This window comes from Oncorhynchus mykiss, chromosome 6 (assembly GCF_057628025.1).
Source record: "Oncorhynchus mykiss isolate SJ-2025 chromosome 6, ASM5762802v1, whole genome shotgun sequence".
NCBI lineage: Eukaryota > Metazoa > Chordata > Actinopteri > Salmoniformes > Salmonidae > Oncorhynchus > Oncorhynchus mykiss.
This window is the reverse complement of record NC_143027.1, coordinates 49,410,776-49,432,060: the sequence shown is the minus strand read 5'-3', so window position 1 is coordinate 49,432,060 and position 21,285 is coordinate 49,410,776. Positions and strand designations below refer to the sequence as shown.

General features: G+C 42.9%; 1 protein-coding gene across 26 annotated transcripts in view; it reads left to right on the top strand.

Annotated features, from left to right (window-relative positions):
* The window catches only part of cntrl (centriolin), a 113,081-nt gene that overhangs the window by 63,277 nt on the left and 28,519 nt on the right, over window positions 1-21,285 (top strand). For 9 of the 26 annotated variants that reach the window (XM_090238106.1, XM_090238110.1, XM_090238103.1 and 6 more), the window contains 9 exons: window positions 2,180-2,852; window positions 9,692-9,881; window positions 10,093-10,248; window positions 10,502-10,681; window positions 11,068-11,187; window positions 11,413-11,557; window positions 11,753-11,895; window positions 17,362-17,551; window positions 17,683-18,002. In XM_090238106.1, coding sequence (XP_090094232.1) covers window positions 2,180-2,852; window positions 9,692-9,881; window positions 10,093-10,248; window positions 10,502-10,681; window positions 11,068-11,187; window positions 11,413-11,557; window positions 11,753-11,895; window positions 17,362-17,551; window positions 17,683-18,002 — 2,117 coding nt within the window. Of the gene's footprint in view, window positions 1-2,179; window positions 2,853-9,691; window positions 9,882-10,092; window positions 10,249-10,501; window positions 10,682-11,067; window positions 11,188-11,412; window positions 11,558-11,752; window positions 11,896-17,361; window positions 17,552-17,682; window positions 18,003-18,310; window positions 20,528-21,285 lie in introns of those variants that run through there. The other 17 variants (XM_090238113.1, XM_090238107.1, XM_090238120.1 and 14 more) reach the window with 7 other exon arrangements.

Sequence of the window (21,285 nt, the reverse complement as noted above, 5' to 3'; positions counted from 1 at the left end):
GTTGGAGTGGCCATCACAAAGGCCTGACCTCAATCCCATAGAAAATTTGTGGGCAGAACTGAAAAAGCGTGTGCGAGCAAGGAGGCCTACAAACCTCACTCAGTGACACCAGCTCTGTCAGGAGGAATGGGCCAAAATTCACCCAACTTATTGTGGGAAGCTTGTGGAAGGCTACCTGAAACATTTGACCCATGTTAAACAATTTAAAGGCAATGCTCCCAAATACTAATTGAGTGTATGTAAACTTCTGATCCACTGGGAATGTGATGAAAGCTGAAATAAATCATTCTCTCTACATTCTCTCTGACATTTCACATTCTTAAAATAAAGTGGTGATCCTAACTGACCTAAGACAGGGAATTTTTACTAAATGTCAGGAATTATGAAAAACTGAGTTTAAATGTACTTGGCTAAGGTGTATGTAAAACTTCCGACTTCAACTGTACATATTCAGAGGCACTGTGATACAAAATGTTTTTAAAGCTAATTTAGCTTTTGCCTGAGTAACCTCTGGTGGCAGAGCATTTCATGATGACATGGCTCTTTATATAGCTGAGCGACGCAATAAATCTGTTTTTGGTTTGGGCACAGTGAATTTAACCCATAGTCTGTTGAGCTCAAAGTATTGGGACAGTGACCAATGTTTTCTTGTTTTGGCTCTGTACTCTTACTTAGATTTTGAAATGATACAGTGAAAAGTGCAGACTGTCAGCTTTAATTTGAGGGTATTACAGCAGTTTTTGTACATAGTCCCCCCCATTTTAGAGGACCGAAAGTATTGGGACAAATTCCTTTATGTGTATTAAAGGAGTCAAAAGTGTATTATTTGGTGACATTTTCCTAGCACGCAATGATTACTGTACATCAAGCTTGTGACTTGACAAACTCTTTTTTTTCTCTTTGTTTTATTGTAAAGGAGAATAGAATGTTTCTAAACACTTCTACATTTATGTGGATGCTACTATGATTATCGATAGTTCAGAATGAATCGTGAATAATGATGAGTGAGAAATATCATCCCCCCAAAAAAATGCTAACCTCCCCTGTTATTGTAATGGTAAGAGGTTAGCATGTCTTGTTCGTCTGTAACTTTCTCACTCATCATTATTCACGATTCATTCAGGACTATCTATAATCATGGTAGCATCCACATTAATGTATAAGTGCTTAGAAACATGTTCTATTCTTATTTACAATAAAAGTGACTCCAAAATTAAACATTACATTATTTTCATTTCTATTGGGCAAAAATAATCTGAAACACAACCAAAACGAACAGCAAATACCTCCAACAAATGTGTAGAGTCACAAGCTTGATGTAATCATTGCGTGGTAGGAATTGTGGACCAAATACAACATTTGACTACTTTAATTGGTCCCCTCAGTCATTGTATCGTTTCAAACCCAAAATGCAGCGGTACAGAGCCAAAACAACATAAATGTTTCATTCTCCCAATACTTTTGGAGCTCACTATGTATGTTTGAAGTGTACGCAAATAGATTATAAAGTGGTTAGACATTTTCAACACACAAATGTTTCTTAAAAAGACTAGAAGAGAAGTAGTCAATTTCTCCTTAACCATGAAACACTATCATGCATGTTGTTGATGTTAGTTCTGTGTGCGGTTAAGGGCAGGGTGAGTTACTTTGTTTTGAGCCAGCTGCAGCTTTGCTAGGTCTTTCTTTGCTGCACCTGACCCTATTAAGATGGGACAAGATCAGAGCCGGAACAACTAGAACAGTTGATCTTGGGGTCAAAAACTCAGAACATCTACTAAATTGGTCCTTAGTAGGGTATGTTCATAGCAGTTGTGCATACATTTTATCATTACGCCATTGACCCTATTTGTTTCTTCCCAGGAAAATGTGGCATCATGTGCGAAGCTGCAGCTTTAACATATCTGCATATATCCGAGACAGTCCCCCTCCAAAAGTTCCGCTAATAGAGATACCTTGAGTTAGACACAATAGCTTCCTTGTTTCAGAACGCTAACCCCCCATTATTATGCAGAACTCTTCCAAACTCACATTAAACCTACCAGGCCTTGCTGTGATCCTTCTAAATACCTGGAGAGCATAATTGCTATTTAGACTCACTGACACGGTCACGAGTCTCCCCACCATTGTCCTTAATTAACCACAATGTGTAACCAACCAATGGCACTGCCCCCCACCACAGGTCAGATAGCAGCCAACGAGGCTCTGAAGAGGGACCTGGAGGATATAATCTCTGGCCTGCAGGAGTACCTGAGCGGGGTGAAGGAGCAGGCCCGGCGAGCCCAGGCAGACTGCCACCACCTGCAGAGGGAGATGGAAGCCCTGCAGCGCTACCTGGATGAGAGCCAGGAGCAGCGCCGCCTGCTGGAGACAATCGCCACCACCACTGATACAGAGAAAGCACAGCAGCAGCAGGAGCTGGACGCGCTGAGGAGGGAGAACGCTGAGCTGCGGCGGACGCAGGGTCAGATCAGCGCCTACGAAGCGGAGCTAGAGAGCCAGCTGCAGGAGCGCCACACTAAGGCGGGCCAGCTAAAGGAGGAGCTGGGGCGAATGTGCAGGCTTAGCCAGATGGAGCACGCTGCCCTGCAGGCGGCGCTGGACAAGGAAAGGCAGTCCAAGGACAATGCCCAGGCCCGACTGCAGCTAGTTGCAGAGAGGGAGCAGCAGAGTGAGGAGCTCCTGGAACAGCTCACTGCTCTACAGGAGGACAAGGCCAGTCTGGAGGAGTGTGTGGGTGCTCTGCAGAGTTCTCTAGAGCAGGCCAGGGAAACATTGCTATGCCCACAGGAGGTGCAGAGTCATCTTGAGCAGATGATAAGGACCATCACCTCAGGGCAGCCTGGCCACATCAGGTGAGGGAGTCTCCCACTGTTCACCCCCAGTGAGATTGGGACCGTATAGTTGGGTAGAGGACTTGCCACAAAGCCTAAGTAAGGGAGATAGCCCTCAGTGGCGTCATGTTGTCAAATACGTTATAATGGTAAAGATAGGTTATGGGCCCTCATTCCACCTCTATGATTGGGACAAACACATGGTTTATGCATACTTGGTATTCACATCGCAATTTAAAAAAATGAATTTACCACAATTAATTTCAATAGAAATTTAGCAAAAATAGATAGGATTCTGCAACCATGGAGAGGTGAAAAATCACATTGATTAACATTTTGGTCCTATCACTTACTAATGGCACTGCCTACTCCAGATAACTCGTTTTTTAAATCATAAAAATGTAAATCTAAAAAATATTTCATTTTATTTGGAATACTAAGCCAGACCAAAATGAAACGTGCCTATTTATATAATGAATGAGTTTGGGAGGCTAAAATGATTATGAAAGTTTTAAACCTCTCACTAAAAGCTTCACTCATAGATAAATTATACTTAAACCCAAAATTGTTCTCCAGTAGATTATTAAGAAATGCTCATCCTTTGTTCAGAAATTGCCTTTATACAGATTTCTCATTTCCGACTCGTGGAAAATGAAATGTTGTTTGAAGTATCGCCCTTTCTTAAACAAGCCATACAAAGCTGGTTACAATTTCAGTTTTATCCTCCAGAAAATATAGAACAAATGTAATGGTTAAATTCAAATATACTGATTTAATCAAAATAAAAAATCTTTATGAAAAAAAAAAAGTTTTTCAAAAATGGTATTATATTTGTTAATGATATTATGAATAGAAATGGAGGAGTTATGTCACATATGCAGTTATCGAAAAATATATGGGAATATCTGCTAAATCCAAACTTTACAACCAACTGATTGCAGTACTTACACAAAAATGGAGGAGGCAAGTGGAAAATGGAGAAGGTAGGGAACTTGCATAAATAGCAAAATATAGCAGTTTCATCTGAGGAGAAAAATGTTGACAGCTGCGTCATACAGGTTGCAAAATAAATGGGAGGAGCTTTTCGATGTACCAATTCCATGGCACATGGTTTATGAACTGGTACAAAAAACTACACTTGATTCAAGACTTCTTTAAAAAAAATTATGATATACCGTTCTTGCCACTAACAGAATGAGATATATATATATATATATATATATATATATATATATATATATATATACATACATACATACATACATACATACATACATACATACATACATACATACATACATACATACATACATACATACATACATACATACATACATACATACATACACTGCTCAAAAAAATAAAGGGAACACTTAAACAACACAATGTAACTCCAAGTCAATCACACTTCTGTGAAATCAAACTGTCCACTTAGGAAGCAACACTGATTGACAATAAATGTTACATGCTGTTGTGCAAATGTAATAGACAACAGGTGGAAATTATAGGCAATTAGCAAGACACCCCCAATAAAGGAGTGGTTCTGCAGGTGATAACCACAGACCACTTCTCAGTTCCTATGCTTCCTGGCTGATGTTTTGGTCACTTTTGAATGCTGGTGGTGCTTTCACTCTAGTGGTAGCATGAGACGGAGTCTACAACCCACACAAGAGTCTCAGGTAGTGCAGCTCATCCGAGCCGGTCACGGGTGCACCTCAGCCACACTCAAGGTACTAAACGATATCATAACCGCCATCGATAAAAGACAGTACTGTGCAGCCGTCTTCATCGACCTTGCCAAGGCTTTCGACTCTGTCAATCACCATATTCTTATCGGCAGACTCAGTAGCCTCGGTTTTTCGGATGACTGCCTTGCCTGGTTCACCAATTACTTTGCAGACAGAGTTCAGTGTGTCAAATCGGAGGGCATGCTGTCCGGTCCTCTGGCAGTCTCTATGGGGGTGCCACAGGGTTCAATTCTCGGGCCGACTCTTTTCTCTGTATACATCAATGATGTTGCTCTTGCTGCGGGCGATTCCCTGATCCACCTCTACGCAGACGACACCATTCTATATACTTTCGGCCCGTCATTGGACACTGTGCTATCTAACCTCCAAACAAGCTTCAATGCCATACAACACTCCTTCCGTGGCCTCCAACTGCTGTTAAACGCTAGTAAAACCAAATGCATGCTTTTCAACCGATCGCTGCCTGCACCCGCATGCCCGACTAGCATCACCACCCTGGATGGTTCCGACCTAGAATATGTGGACATCTATAAGTACCTAGGTGTCTGGCTAGACTGCAAACTCTCCTTCCAGACTCATATCAAACATCTCCAATCGAAAATCAAATCAAGAGTCGGCTTTCTATTCCGCAACAAAGCCTCCTTCACTCACGCCGCCAAGCTTACCCTAGTAAAACTGACTATCCTACCGATCCTCGACTTCGGCGATGTCATCTACAAAATGGCTTCCAACACTCTACTCAGCAAACTGGATGCAGTCTATCACAGTGCCATCCGTTTTGTCACTAAAGCACCTTATACCACCCACCACTGCGACTTGTATGCTCTAGTCGGCTGGCCCTCGCTACAAATTCGTCGCCAGACCCACTGGCTCCAGGTCATCTACAAGTCCATGCTAGGTAAAGGTCCGCCTTATCTCAGCTCACTGGTCACGATGGCAACACCCATCCGTAGCACGCGCTCCAGCAGGTGTATCTCACTGATCATCCCTAAAGCCAACACCTCATTTGGCCGCCTTTCGTTCCAGTACTCTGCTGCCTGTGACTGGAACGAATTGCAAAAATCGCTGAAGTTGGAGACTTTTATCTCCCTCACCAACTTCAAACATCAGCTATCTGAGCAGCTAACCGATCGCTGCAGCTGTACATAGTCTATTGGTAAATAGCCCACCCATTTTCACCTACCTCATCCCCATACTGTTTTTATTTATTTACTTTTCTGCTCTTTTGCACACCAATATCTCTACCTGTACATGACCATCTGATCATTTATCACTCCAGTGTTAATCTGCAAAATTGTAATTATTCGCCTACCTCCTCATGCCTTTTGCACACATTGTATATAGACTCCCCCTTTTTTTTCTACTGTGTTATTGACTTGTTAATTGTTTACTCCATGTGTAACTCTGTGTTGTCTGCTCACACTGCTATGCTTTATCTTGGCCAGGTCGCAGTTGCAAATGAGAACTTGTTCTCAACTAGCCTACCTGGTTAAATAAAGGTGAAATAAAAAATAAAATAAAAAAATCCAGGATGGCACATCAATGCGAGCTGTGGCAAGAAGGTTTGCTGTGTCTGTCAGCGTAGTGTCCAGAGCATGGAGGCGCTACCAGGAGACAGGCCAGTACATCAGGAGACGTGGAGGAGGCCGTAGGAGGGCAACAACCCAGCAGCAGAACCGCTACCTCCGCCTTTGTGCAAGGAGGAGCAGGAGGAGCACTGCCAGAGCCCTGCAATATGACCTCCAGCAGGCCAAAAATGTGCATGTGTCTGCTCAAACGGTCAGAAACAGACTCCATGAGGGTGGTATGAGGGCCCGACGTCCACAGGTGGGGGTTTTGCTTACAGCAGGACGTTTGGCATTTGCCAGAGAACACCAAGATTGGCAAATTCGCCACTGGCGCCCTGTGCTCTTCACAGATGAAAGCAGGTTCACACTGAGTACATGTGACAGTCTGGAGACACCATGGAGAACGTTCTGCTGCCTGCAACATCCTCCAGCATGACCGGTTTTGCGGTGGGTCAGTCATGGTGTGGGGTGGCATTTCTTTGGGGGGCCGCACAGCACTCCATGTGCTCGCCAGAGGTAGCCTGACTGCCATTAGGTACCGAAATGAGATCCTCAGACCCCTTGTGAGACCATATGCTGGTGCGGTTGGCCCTGGGTTCCTCCTAATGCAAGACAATGCTAGACCTCATGTGGCTGGAGTGTGTCAGCAGTTCCTGCAAGAGGAAGGCATTGATGCTATGGACTGGCCCGCCCGTTCCCTAGACCTGAATATACTTGAGCACATCTGGGACATCATGTCTCGCTCCATCCACCAACGCCACGTTGCACCACAGACTGTCCAGGAGTTGGCGGATGCTTTAGTCCAGGTCTGGGAGGAGATCCCTCAGGAGACCATCCGCCACCTCATCAGGAGCATGCCCAGGCATTGTAGGGAGGTCATACAAGCACGTGGAGGCCACACACACTACTGAGCCTCATTTTGACTTGTTTTAAGGACATTACATCAAAGTTGGATCAGCCTGTAGTGTGGTTTTCCACTTTAATTTTGAGTGTGACTCCAAATCTAGACCTTTATGGGTTGATAAATTTGATTTCCATTAATAATTTTTGTGTGATTTTGTTGTCAGCACATTCAACATCAATCTCAGCTCTGTAGATTTTGCTGCAAAGAGACAGAATCAAAATAATTGATTAAATTATTGCCCCTATGTAGCTTGTTTCTGGTCACAGGTTCAGGAATGGTTAAAAAAATCACAACGTAATTAAAATCAACTTTACAAATAGCAGTGTTGGGCGATTTGGAAAGCCATAGTCAGTCAATAAATAATATAATAACTCATAGGAAAGGTTTAGCTCACAATCTGTGGATAATATACGATTAGAAAGGTTAAAACATTTTGGAAAACATCACAGCACATTTGAAAAATATAATGCACATGGGAACCAAACGAGGGTGCTTTTTGATAATAGGTGGGATGGACTGAGAGTGGCTGAGGGTTGGGATTAAAGAGCTTATGTTTGGTAATGTATTATCGTTATGTGACTGCTTTATAGAAAAGTAAGATGTATGTAATAGAGGTCGACCGATCATGATTTTTCAACGGCGATGCCGATTTGTGGAGGACCAGAAAAGGCCGCTGCCGATTAATCGGCCGATTTTGTTTTTTATGTATTTATTTGTCATAAGGACAATTACAACAATACTGAATGAACAATTATTTTAATATAATACATCAATCAAATCAATTTAGCCTCAAATAAATAATGAAACATGTTCAATTTGGTTTAAATAATGCAAAAACAAAGTGTTGGAGAAGTAAGTAAAAGTGCAATATGTGCCATGTAAGAAAGCTAACGTTTAAGTTCCTTGCTCAGAACATGAGAACATATGAAAGCTGGTGGTTCCTTTTAACATGAGTCTTCAATATTCCCAGGTAAGAAGTTTTAGGTTGAGGTTATTATAGGAATTATAGGACTATTTCTCTCTATACCATTTGTATTTCATATACCTTTGACTGTTGGATGTTATTATAGGCACTTTAGTATTGCCAGTGTAACAGTATAGCTTCCGTCCCTCTCCTCGCCCCTACCTGGGCTCGAACCAGGAACACATCGACAACAGCTACCCTCGAAGCATCGTTACCCATCGCTCCACAAAAGCCGCTGCCCTTGCAGTGCAAGGGGAACAACTACTCCAAGTCTCAGAGCGAGTGATGTTTGAAATGCTATTAGCGCGCACCCCACTAACTAGCTAGCCATTTCACATCGGTTATACCATCCTAATCTCGGGAGTTGATAGGCTTGAAGTCATAAACAGGCAATGCTTGAAGCAGAGCTTGCGAAGATCTGCTTGCCGATGCACGAAAGTGCTGTTTAAATGAATGCTTACGATTCTGCTGCTGCTCAAATATCAAATCATAGAAATAATTATAACATAATAACACAGAAATACAAGCCTTAGGTCATTAATATGGTCAAATCCGGAAACTATAATTTCAAAAATAAAATGTTTATTCTACCAGTGAAATACGGAACCGTTCCGTATTTTATCTAACGGATGGCATCCCTAAGTCTAAATATTGCTGTTACATTGTACAACGTTCAATGTTATGTCATAATTATGTACAATTCTGGAAAATTAATTACGGCCTTTGTTAGGAATAAATGGACTTCACACAGTTCGCAATGAGCCTGGCGGCCCAAACTGTTGCATATACCCTGACTGCTTGCACGGAATGCAAGAGAAGTGACAATTTCCCTAGTTATAAGAAATTAATGTTAACAGGCAATATTAACTACATATGCAGGTTTAAAAATATATACTTGTGTATTGATTTTAAAGAAAGGCATTGATGTTTATGGTTAGGTACATTGGTGCAATGACAGTGCTTTTTTTTGCAAATGCTCTTGTTAAATCATCACCCATTTGTTGAGGTAGGCTGTGATTCAATGAGAAATTATATGCAACGCCGCACACGCGAGATAAACTAGTAACATCATCAACCATGTGTAGTTAACTAGTGATTATGTTAAGATTGATTTTTATAAGATAAGTTTAATGCTAGCTAGCAACTTACCTTGACTTCTTGCTGCCCTCGTGTAACAGGTAGTCAGCCTGCCATGCAGGCTCCTCGTGGAGTGCGATGTAAGGCAGGTGGTTAGAGAGTTGGACTAGTAACCGGAAGGTTGCTAAAACGAATCCCCGAGCTGACAAGGTAAAAATCTGTCGTTCTGCCCCTGAACAAGGCAGTTAACCCACCATTCCTAGGCCGTCATTGAAAATAAGAATGTGTTCTTAACTGACTTGCCTAGTTAAATAAAGGTGTGTTAAAAATATTGTCAAATCGGTGTCCAAAAATACAGATTGTTATGAACACTTGAAATCGGCCCTAATTAATCGTCCATTCCGATTAATCGGTCGACCTCTAGTATGTAAAATGTATATGTGGCAAAAAAGCTATAAAAAAACTAAGATATTTGTCCTCCGAAGAGGGGTGGTGGAGGGGTTATTTAAAAATAAAAATAATTAGAAAAAAAACACATGGTTCAGAGAGTGGCCAAGTGTTGAACTCATCACCTGCAGTACTACTCTCTCTCATGTTAGCAGGGTGCGCAGTGAAGGGGGCATGGTGGGCCGCAACTTGGAGCGGCTGCAGCGTGAGGTGCTGGGAGTGGTGTCTGCTGCCCAAACAGACCGGGACCAAGCCCAGCAGGGCCAGGCTCGACTCAGTCAGGAGCTGGCCTCCCTCCGAGAGCAACACAAGGCAGCCTGCCAGGCTGCAGCACAGGCCACGGTGAGTCTCTTCTTTTCCCACCACCTCCATAGGGCACTGGTAGGGTGTATGGTGAGGTTGGGTCAGTTTCGCATTTTACCTTATTGCTTAAGTTTAGGATTGGGAAGAGGAAGCTGATATAAGATCTTTACCAAGGGAAAACTTCGCCCCCTGGGAGGAGGGAAGCTGTTTTACTTGTTCCCTGTTGTTCATGGCTTGTCCCACCCACAAGCAGGCAGCAAAGGAACTCGGTGAGGAGGAGATACTCCAGCTCCAGGAGGAACTGCAGGAGGCACGAGAACTCCAGAAACTGACGGGCCAGCGGCTCCAGGAGGCTGAGGACGAGCAAGAGCTTTTGCTCGCTGAGCTGGAGGAACAAGACAAACAGGTCATTACTTCCAATGCCTAAAGGGTCTACGAGTCTTCTGCCCACTAGTGCATAAGTATAACACACACAGAGAAAACAACATGTACCACTAGAGCTACTGTTTAGAAACCATTGTGGGAATGTATCACATCATAATTGTAAATGAGTTAAGTTGACAGGATTGCTGAATGAATGAATATAGATGGACAGATAGATGGACGGATAAATTGACTGACTCACTCACTGACTGACTGTAGGTTCTTGTCTCCCCCAGATGGAAGTGGGCGAGTGCCACACCCAGCAGCAGCTGCAGTCTCTGGACTTGGAGCTGCTGGAGCTAAGAAGCGCCTTCACAACGGCAGACAAGATGTCCGCCCAGCAGTTGAGAGCCGCCAAAGAGCAGCTCCGCTCCTTACACACCATCGTGGAGCAAATCAACCAGGAGAGGGATGAGGTGGGTGTCTCTTCATAAACATAAACACCTATAGGCTGTGTCCCAAATGGTACTCTGTTCCCTACATAGTGCACTACTTTTGACCAGAGCCCTATGGGACTAAATAAATCACCATAGATTAAATAACTATCTCTCTCCTTTTTGTCGTCCTATACTTTTGCGGTGCTGTCTGTGTGTAGAGAGACTGTGTTAGACTAAAGAGAATAGCTCTTTTTCAATGAATCTGTTCTCAATTTCTCCCTCTCTTCTTTCCTCCATCTCAAAATCCTCCTCTCGGACCTTATTCAATACGATTGAGAAGGAGGCCAGGAGTTAAGATGAGAGGAATCGAGGAAAGACTCATTAAGATCGAGTCAATCTATTTGTGATGTGTTGTGTTAATGCAGGATGCGGAGGAGCTGGAGGGGTCTAGGGTTCTAGCAGCCGAGATCACTCAGAACCTGACCAAAGCCGAGGCTGAGATCCAGCTGCTGCAAAAGCTACTGAAAAAGCTACTGAAGTACAGGGTATTAAAAAAAGCTAAGACTACAACTCCTACAGAAACAATCTGCATCCCAAATGGCACCATATTCCCTATATAGTACACTACCTTTGACCAGGGCACATAGCGCTCTAGTCAAAAGTAGGGTGCTATTTGGAACTCACACCGTGTTGTACATGAGTAGAGATGTACTCTTATTTTACAATATCTGTGCTCACCTGAGTAAGATTTGAAGTTTTCTTTCCATTAGATGCATTTGATGGACCAAAATAGCCTGGGGGGTATTTCAGACAACAGCATCCAACAGCAGGAGCTGGATCGACTGAAATGGGCCTTGACCAGACAAGAGGCCCAGACTAAGCAACTGCGGGAGCAGCTCGCTCTGTCTAGAGAGAGTTAGTCGGCTGAATAGTTTGTTTTAGCCCTAGTCTTAACACTGTAAAAACACCCCAATTCACCTATTAGGCCTAACCCTGTATGTCTTTCTAAAGATTAGATGCCTACATCAATATTTTTTTAAATATACTTTATTGCACTATAATCAACTTTGTTGTTTTGTTGATATCCCCAATGTGACTTTGACTCCACAGAGAACAGCGGGAACCTGGAGGAGCTTATGGGGGAGGTGTGTGCTCTCAGGGAAAACCTGGTCCAGCAGAAACAGGTCTTATCCAGCCTCAGAGACCCTCACAGGACCAGGGGCCACTGGTACTATGTCCCATCATCCACAAATGTAAGGAACCACCACCACCTACCAACCTCCCTGTGACTGTTTCAGTAGTTGATGGTTATGCTTTATGGGATTGTCAGAGTGTGGATAGGACTGCTACCTGGCTGCAAACTCAAAAGAACCCAGAACCAAATCAAGCGAACTTATTCGGTTTCCTTCTGGGGAAGGAAACCACCTCCACGAAATCCTGATTCGACAAAAGATATGCTATACCACCGAAACATCAAAATAACAAAAAAACAACGTTATGACACGATCATAACCATATCATAATGTCATAAAACTGTCATGACCCATATATTTACACCTGTTGTGACAGATATTGCGCTATTTTATGACAGGTTATGATACCTACATAAGAGTGCCAAGAAGTTTAGTTTCGTTTGAAAGTTTGTTTCTTATAAATCCTTTGTTGATGCTGTAATTAATTATGTACAGCCATGTTTGTTTTCCTCATATTTTAAGTAACTTGTAGAAAATACACAAGCATTAAGACCATCCTGTGTCACTTGGACTAAGAAAATACACGTTATGACCAATTAGGCCTAAATATGGCTTATATGATCCATCACCGACATGCCCTTATATCAGTCATTCAGTCAAAAAGAGTGTGTCTTGTCCTGCTCCTGAAATATGCTCTTGCATTCATCCCAGTTATCAGCAACAGAGCACTGGGGTAGATGTGTGTCTGACATCAATGTGAGTGCAATTACAATGACAATTTAATATGGTCTATTTCAAAAATATATATAACATAGCCTACGTGTCAACAGTATGTTTATAGTGTAATGAAATGCTCTGCCTTGTGTGGTAGGTTTTGTGGGTTTAGACACTCGTGTAGGTGTCATAACCAACCATAAAATAATGCAATATATGTCATAACAGGTTATGACAGGTGTTATGGCATGGTTATGACCGTAGGAGTTGACAGAGTATGAGGGCTAGATCTGGAATTTAGCAAGGATACCATGGTTAACACCCGTACTCTTACGATAAGTGCCATGGGATCTTTAGTGACGAGAGAGTCAGGACACACGTTTTAACGTCCCATCCGAAGGCTGCATCCTACACATGTTCCGAATCACTGCCCTGGGACATTGGGATATTCTTTTGGGGGGGGGGGAGGAAAGAGTGCCTCCTACTGGCCCTCCAACACCACTTCCAGCAGCATCTGGTCTCCCATCCAGGGACCGACCAGGACTAACCCTGCTTAGCTTCAGAGGCATGCCAGCAGTGGGATGCAGGGTGACACAGGATCTCAAGTAGAATGTTACCATTAAGATGAAAGCTGCAATGCTGGAGTTCAAGCTGTGGGCCCACTGTGCCACCATCAGGACTATTTGGACACATTGCCTTAGGATGAGTTACTTCTGTACTCCTTACCACACTAGGCAAGTAAAATAACTCAAAATCAACCAGATCATGCAATATGCCTTTGATATATTTTGGACATGATATTGACTACTTTAAACATCTTCACCTGAACTGAACTGGATACACATCTTTAACCCCCTAGAGTCAATTGACGCACCAGTGTGTCAATCTAAGTAACATAATAAAATAATCCCCATCAAAATCTGTCAGTTTAAGAGAGATGGATGTAGTGGATGGGTCTCAGTCCACCGAATCGGCCAATGTCGCACTTCCGCATCTGTGGTGAAAGGTTGCAGAGCTAGAGCAGTGTTTGTCAGACCATGAGACATCCCAAAAATCTGTCTTCTCGTGTAAACGTCTGTAGCATCCAAATTGTTTGGCCTACAAACTGTTATGAGAGGGGAGACGAACACGGTGATCACCTCCTTCCTCTACAAAGTGTCAGGGGACTTGTCTGAAGTCGGTACGGTCTATTTGCCAACTTCTGTTTGTAGTGTCTGAACCGTTTGGACTACAAACTGATGGTGTTCTCTGTTTTGCCCATTCGACCCCAACAAGTGTCACGGGACACGTCTGAAGGTAACCAGTAGCGGTTTTAAAAAAAATATTGGAAGTTTGAAGGTAGTTTTGTGACTACCCAAAAAAAGGGGTTAAGTACACAACATGACCAAAAGTATGTGGACTTGCTTACATTCAGCCACAAGAGCATTAGTGAGGTTGGGCACTGATGTTGGGCGATTAAGCCTGGCTCGCATTCAGGGTTCCAATTCATCCCAAAGGTGTTAAATGGAGTTGACGTCAGGGCTCTGTGCAGGCCAGTCAAGTTCTTCCACACCTATCTCGACAAACCATTTTTGTATGGACTTAGCATTGTACACGGCGGCGTCATGTCTTTGCTGTCATTAATGTGTTTGAATGTTATTTTATAAAATCAATGAACTACGTTTAATTATTATGCTGTTAAATTAACCATATAACAATTCATTAAGTAGTAATCTGGGGCACCACGGAAAAAGTTTATATAATGAGTTACTGTTTTCCGATTATCTCTTAAAGATAAAGATCTCTTACACCAGTCAATTCATTAATTCTTATTTACCTTCAGTCTCATTCTGAACATCAACTTCAAATCTGCATGAACCCTAGCATAAACCCTACCATAAATTATGAATCAGCGATATACAAATTGTATTTTTCTAACTAAATAATCACACAGAATTACATAAACACACAAACAGGATAGTTTACAGGTTGATTACTACACAAGGCTTTGAAAAGTCCCTAGTGGACTAACCCGATATGATGGCTTGTTACAAAAATTAGAAGGGAGGAGCATGCAAGAAAGAGCGGGAGAAGAGACAAAGGACTTCACTATCTTACATACAGCTGATAACTATGCTCATGGAAATGTGATTACGTTGCACATGAACGGCCTCTCATTCAAAAATAATTGCAATGTACATATTTACGTGTGTATGTCTTGTTGTGTCTCTGTTGAAATCGCCGGTCCGTCTGGGGAGTAATTGGACAAAGTCTCTGACTTGTCCACCAGAGATCAAAGTCTTTCGTAGTTGTAGATTGCTCAGCGGGCTCTGTTATAGTGGATATGTAAGACGTACCAATGGTCGTTTGATAGGGAAATGTGCTTTAGAATGGTTCTTTCAGAGTACCACCTGGTGGTTCTCGGTCGAGTTTACTAGACTAAGAGTACTTAAACAGCTGCATACTGAATGGCAGCAATCCTGCGTGTTTTGGTCTAATATGTTAATTCTTCAGCGAGTCCTTTTTAAACACTTGGGGATAAAGGGCGTTCCATTACGTTTGGCATAATGTTTGTGCTCATTTGGGCGTGGTTACTGACTGGATAAACTTCACATGAAAAACCATTTTATAATTTTGAAGGCCAAGATCACATTTCAGCATCTCACAAATAGTTTCATATTTAATTATATAAATTCCACAACAGTTGGATGTAAATCTGACCACTGGGAAATATATACATTCAGAGATAGTTATGTTATATCGTCCTTATTGAGATCCCAAAACAACAACTGATCTGACATAATTGTTCTTTAAGTACCCACGGATCCTTCCAACTGTTTGGATTACAGAAATACTGTTTCGTTATCCATTCTTGGATGTCACAACCTACAAAATCCCTCTCTGTTGTAACGAAGGGATGTTTAACTTACCTTTCATTGTATGGGAGTTAGAGTTCCTTCTGGTATTTACGAGCGTCATAAAACAGCCAACTTAGAGCGGACCCATTGTAACCTGATTTTTCAGATCTTCACAGGAGAGTCATGACCGGGGCATTGTCATGCTGAAACAGGCCAGACCTTCCCCAAACTGTTTCCACTAAGTTGGAAGCACAGAAGGCCTAGCCTGACCCATGAAAAACAGCTACAGACCATTATTCCTCCGCCACCAAACTTTACAGTTGCACTATGCATTTAGGCAGGTAGCGTTCTCCTTTCATCCGCCAAACCCACATTTGTCCGTCGGCCTGCCAGATCTGAAGCGTGATTCATCACTCCAGAGAACGCTTTTCCACTGCTCCAAAGTCCAATGGCGGCGAGCTTTACAACACTCCAGCCGACGCTTGGCATTGCACGTGATGATTTTAGGCTTGTGTGCGGCTGCTCGGCCATGGAAACCCATTTCATGAACCCATTTCATGAAGCTCCCGACAAACAGTTCTTGTTCTGACGTTGCTTCCAGATGTAGTTTGGAATTCGGTAGTGAGCTTTGCAACCGAGGACAGACCATTTTTACGCACTTCAGCTCTCGACGGCCCTGTTCTGTGAGCTTGTGGCCTACCACTTCGCTTCTGAGCCGTTGCTGCTCCTAGACGTTTCCCCTTCACAATAACAGCACTTACAGTTGACCAGGGCAGCTCTAGCAGGGCAGAAATTTGACCAACTGATTTCTTGGAAAGGTGGCATCCTATGACGGTGCCATGTTGAGAACTCATGTTGTCACCGAGTTCTTCAGTATGGCCATTTTACTGACAATGTTTGTCTATGGAGATTGCATGGCTGTGTGATCGATTTTATACACATGTCAGCAACGGGTGTGACTGAAATAGCCGAATAGCCGTTTTTCTTCCTGAGTGTTTTTCTTCTTATCTCCTAGATTTAGGACAGACACTTCAAAACCTTGTTTCTTATTATACATGTTTTTGACTGTCCTTTCACATTTATGAATGTGTTATTGAATGTGGGCTATTGGCTTGGCTATAGTAGTAAAGGCCAAAATCAATATTTTATCCCCCCCAAAAGTATATATTTTATACCTAAAGGGGTCCTAATATTCACAATCAAATAGTAAAATGATCCATACGACATATGACATTCTTTAAAAATTCCATGTCAGTTTAGCACCCCTCTCCCCCCAACATCTTAGACTCTAAAGAATTAAATGCAACATTTTCCAAGAGTCTCGATAAAAGAACATGGGCCAATGTGCTTGCATTAACGCTTTTTCCTGTCTAACAGTGCCACCATGCAGCCAAACTCAAGAGATAAAAACATGTGCCTGTTGCAGCGCCACCGTGTGGTCGATCTGAATGTGCTTGCATATGTTGAGTGTTGACAGTGTTTGAAATATGTACACCAAGTTTTGGTACAATTCAAATATCGGTGTCTGATCTCTATGAATTTATGTGCCAGACCATGCCCACATGGATGTTTATCGGTCAGTATGTTTGACATACTAGCCTAGAAATTGTTGCATTGGGAGATATTGGTCCATAGATGCCATGTATCAAGTTTCGTGCAGATCGGTCATTTGGTGCCAGAGGAGTTGTGTTTTAAGTGTTTAAGTGTTTTCTATGTAGTATGTGTAAAGCCTAAGTTATACTGTACATATGCAACGCAAGACCGCAAAATGGTGATCCTGCTTACTTGTGTCAAGTTTATAATTGCGGGGCTGTACACCTTTGCGTATTTTTCCTACACAATTACGCAGGATCGCCGTTTTTGCATGGCTATTTGTAGTTCTTATATTGCATTTGGTATGAATTAGGCTTAAGGCTGATATTGTTCAGGACTAATATACTATAGTTTTATTGTCTGTTTCTCCTTGTTCCGTCAGGCTCACAGTTTAGGTTCTCAGGGCACTCAGGATTCAGGTCTAGGGTCGCAGTATCCTACCTCGCCTGACAGGGGGCACCGCAGCAGCAGGCGCAGGGGGGTCAGCAGGGATAGAGGTCCCCAGCCTGGAGGGGGATACTGGGTCTACTCCCCTCCGGTGCACACATCCTCACACACTTACAAAGGAAGAGGTATGTATAGGCACATTGCAAGTTTCCTCTGAGACCTCTGTCGTTACACTACGATACAGCAAACCGTGAGAATCAACACAGCAACGCATTGGTGTGTGTGTGTATGTGTCTGTGCGTGCTTGACCCCTCAGGTGAGGCGAGGGACAGTGGTGGTGAGAGCGATGTGGTAGACTGCAGCTCCTCTGGGATGGGGACTGGGGATCAATTCAGCCATCCCCCTGGCTCGGCCATCTACACCATGCTGCCCGACGGTTCGCCCCTGCCCCCTGGCTCTGTGATCTATGCCCCCCCTGCGGCCAGCCTGGCAGTCAGTCCCGGGACGGTCATCTACGGGTCTCCACCACAGGGGGCCCACCTGGTCTATGGCCCCAGCAGCCTCTCTGGGCCCTTGCTCGGAGTCAGCTTCCCCACCGGGGTGCTCCACTGCAACATGCCGGGGCACAAGGAGATGGTGGGTGACATGGATGAGAGGATGATTCCTAATGGCTTGAATGGACTAATCCAGTGTTTCCCAATCCTGGTCGTGGGGACCCAAAGATTTCCGCTTTTAGCCCTAGCACTAACACACTTGATTCATCTAACCAGCTCATCATCAAGCCTTTGATGATTTTAATTACTCAAAATCTAACAGTTGCACCCTTTTTGGGTCCCCAGGACCAGGATTGGAAAACACCGGGCTAATCTACGATATGACCACTAGAGGGTGAATTAAGATGATATTGAAAATGCATTAACTAAAATGATGCCCTTGACTTACAGATGCCTTTTTTCTCTGGCTCCAACATGGGTGGCTTTCAGAAGGTTACAACATGCTGAACGTCCCAGAGACGCCATTCCTTACTCTAGCCACATGTCAGAATGAATTGTATCTGTATCTGAGTGCTCCACAACACTGTGCTCTACTGACCCCGGAGCTCTCTAACATGCTGACCACACCGCTCGTTTGCATGTTGATTTTGTCCACCCACACCAGACGTGATCAGGACACGCAGGTTGAAATATCAAAACAAACTCTGAACCAACTATATTAATTTGGGGACAGGTTGAAAAGCATTGATGGGTTCTGACTCCGAAACTTTAAATATTGTTAACCTGTTTGGGCTAGGGGGCAGCATTTTCACGTCTGGATGAAAAGCGTGCCCAGAGTAAACTGCCTGCTACTCAGTCCCAGTTGCTAATATATGCATATTATTAGTATATTTGGATAGAAAACACTCAGAAGTTTCTAAAACTGTTTGAATGATGTCTGTGAGTATAACAGAACTCATATGGCAGGCGAAAACCTGAGAGAAAATCCAACCAGGAAGTGGGAAATCTGAGGTTGGTCGTTTTTCAACTCATTCCCTATTGAATATACAGTGGGATATTGGTCATGTTGCACTTCCTAAGGCTTCCACTGGATGTCAACAGTCTTTAGAACCTTGTTTGATGCTTCTACTGTAAAGGAGGGGGGAATGAGAGGGGAATGAGTCAGGTCTGGCAGAGAGCCACGAGCTCGTGAGGCGCGTTCATGTGAAAGTTACCTCGCATTCCATTGTATTTCTACAGACAAAGATATTCTCCGGTTGGAACATTATTGAAGATTTATGATAAAAACATCAATGATTGATTCTATACATCGTTTAACATGTTTCTACGAACTGTAATATGACTTTCCGTCTGAACTTTTGCCTGGACCTGCCCGCGCGTCGTGAGTTTAGATTGTGTATTGAACGCGCAAACCAAAAGGAGTTATTTGGACATAAATGATGGACTTTATCGTACAAATCAAACATTTGTGGAACTGGGATTCCTGGGAGTGTATTCTGATGAAGACCATCAAAGGTAAGTGAATATTTATAATGCTATTTCTGACTTCTGTTGACTCCAACATGGCGTATATACTTTTGGGTTGTGCTGGGCTCTGAGCGCCGTACTCAGATTATTGCATGGTTTGCTTTTTCCGTAAAGTTTTTTTTAAATCTGACACAGCGGTTGCATTTAAGGAGAAGTATATCTTTATTTCTGTGAATAACACTTGTAACTTTTATCAATGTTTATTATGAGTATTTCTGTAAATGGATGTGGCTCTGTGCAAATTCACGGGATGTTTTGGAGGCAAAGCCAAATGTAAATAGAGGTTTTTGGATATAAATATGAACTTGATCAAACAAAACATACATTTATTGTGTAACATGTTGTCCCGGGAGTGTCATCTGATGAAGAATATCGAAGGTTAGTGATTCATTTGATCTCTATTTGTGCTTTTTGTGACTCCTCTCTGGTTGGAAAATCACAGACACTAGACAGAGGAACTCTGCCTAGAAGGTCAGCATCCCGGAGTCGCCTCTTCACTGTTGACGTTGAGACTGGTGTTTTGCGGGTACTATTTAATGAAGCTGCCAGTTGAACTTGTCTGTTTCTCAAACTAGACACTCTAATGTACTTGTCCTCTTGCTCAGTTGTGCACAGGGGCCTCCCACTCCTCTTTCTATTCTGGTTAGTGACCGTTTGCACTGTTCTGTGAAGGGAGTAGTACACAGCGTTGTACGAGATTCCAGTTTCTTGGCAATTTCTCACATGGAATAGCCTTCATTTCTCAGAACAAGAATAGACTGACGAGTTTCAGAAGAAAGTACTTTGTTTCTGGCCATTTTGAGCCTGTAATCGAACCCACAAATGCTGACGCTCAAGATACTCAACTAGTCTAAAGAAGGCCAGTTTTATTGCTTCTTTAACCAGGACAACAGTTTTCGGCTGTGCTAGCATAATTGCAAAAGGGTATCTATTATCAATTAGCCTTTTAAAATGATAAAATTGGATTAATTAACACAACCTGCCATTGGAACACAGGAGTGATGGTTGCTGATATTGGGCTATGTAGATATTCCATAAAAAATGTACAGTTTCCAGCTACAGTAGTCAACATTAACAAACCATGTCTTTGTCTTATGTAGCTGTATGACCCAATGGGTGAATAAACTTGGTTGAACTTTACTAATCGTCTGTGAGTTTTAAGTTAATTTAGAACCTAACAGTTGGCACTGCGAGCAGGGTTCACCACGATTTACAGTCGAACTAGAGAGTCTGAATCAGTGAACAGGAGCCGGCACCAGAAACAAGGTAGGCACAGTTCCTACACCTGTTATCACTCATTCTGACATCTTGGGGAGATGAGAGTCGTAGGCTGAACCAATTATAGGATACAGACCTAGAAAGCCTGAGCTTATTCAGTAGTCCCATTGTATTACGACCAGTTGTAGCTTGATGGTAAAGGGTAAGTCCCGAGCAGGAGAGTCCCTGTGGAGGGTAAGTCCCGAGCAGGAGTGTTCCTGTGGAGGGTAAATCTTGTAGAGAGGGTAAGTCCTGAACAGGGTGGTCCTATGGATGGTAAATCCCTAGTGTAGTGGTTGATCAGCCAGACCTGTAAGGAGGGTGAATGTCTCAGCTGCAGTGGCCGTGAGGCAGTATTTTATTTATTTATTTTATTTAACCAGGTAGGCAAGTTGAGAACAAGTTCTCATGTACAATTGCGACCTGGCCAAGATAAAGCAAAGCAGTTCAACACGAACAACAACACAGAGTTACAGATGGAATAAAACAAACATACAGTTAATAATACAGTAGAAAAATGTGTCTATATACAATGTGAGCAAATGAGGTGAGAAGGGAGGTAAAGGCAAAAAAAGGCCATGGTGGCGAAGTAAATACAATATAGCAAGTAAAAAAATAAATAATAATAAACACTGGAATGG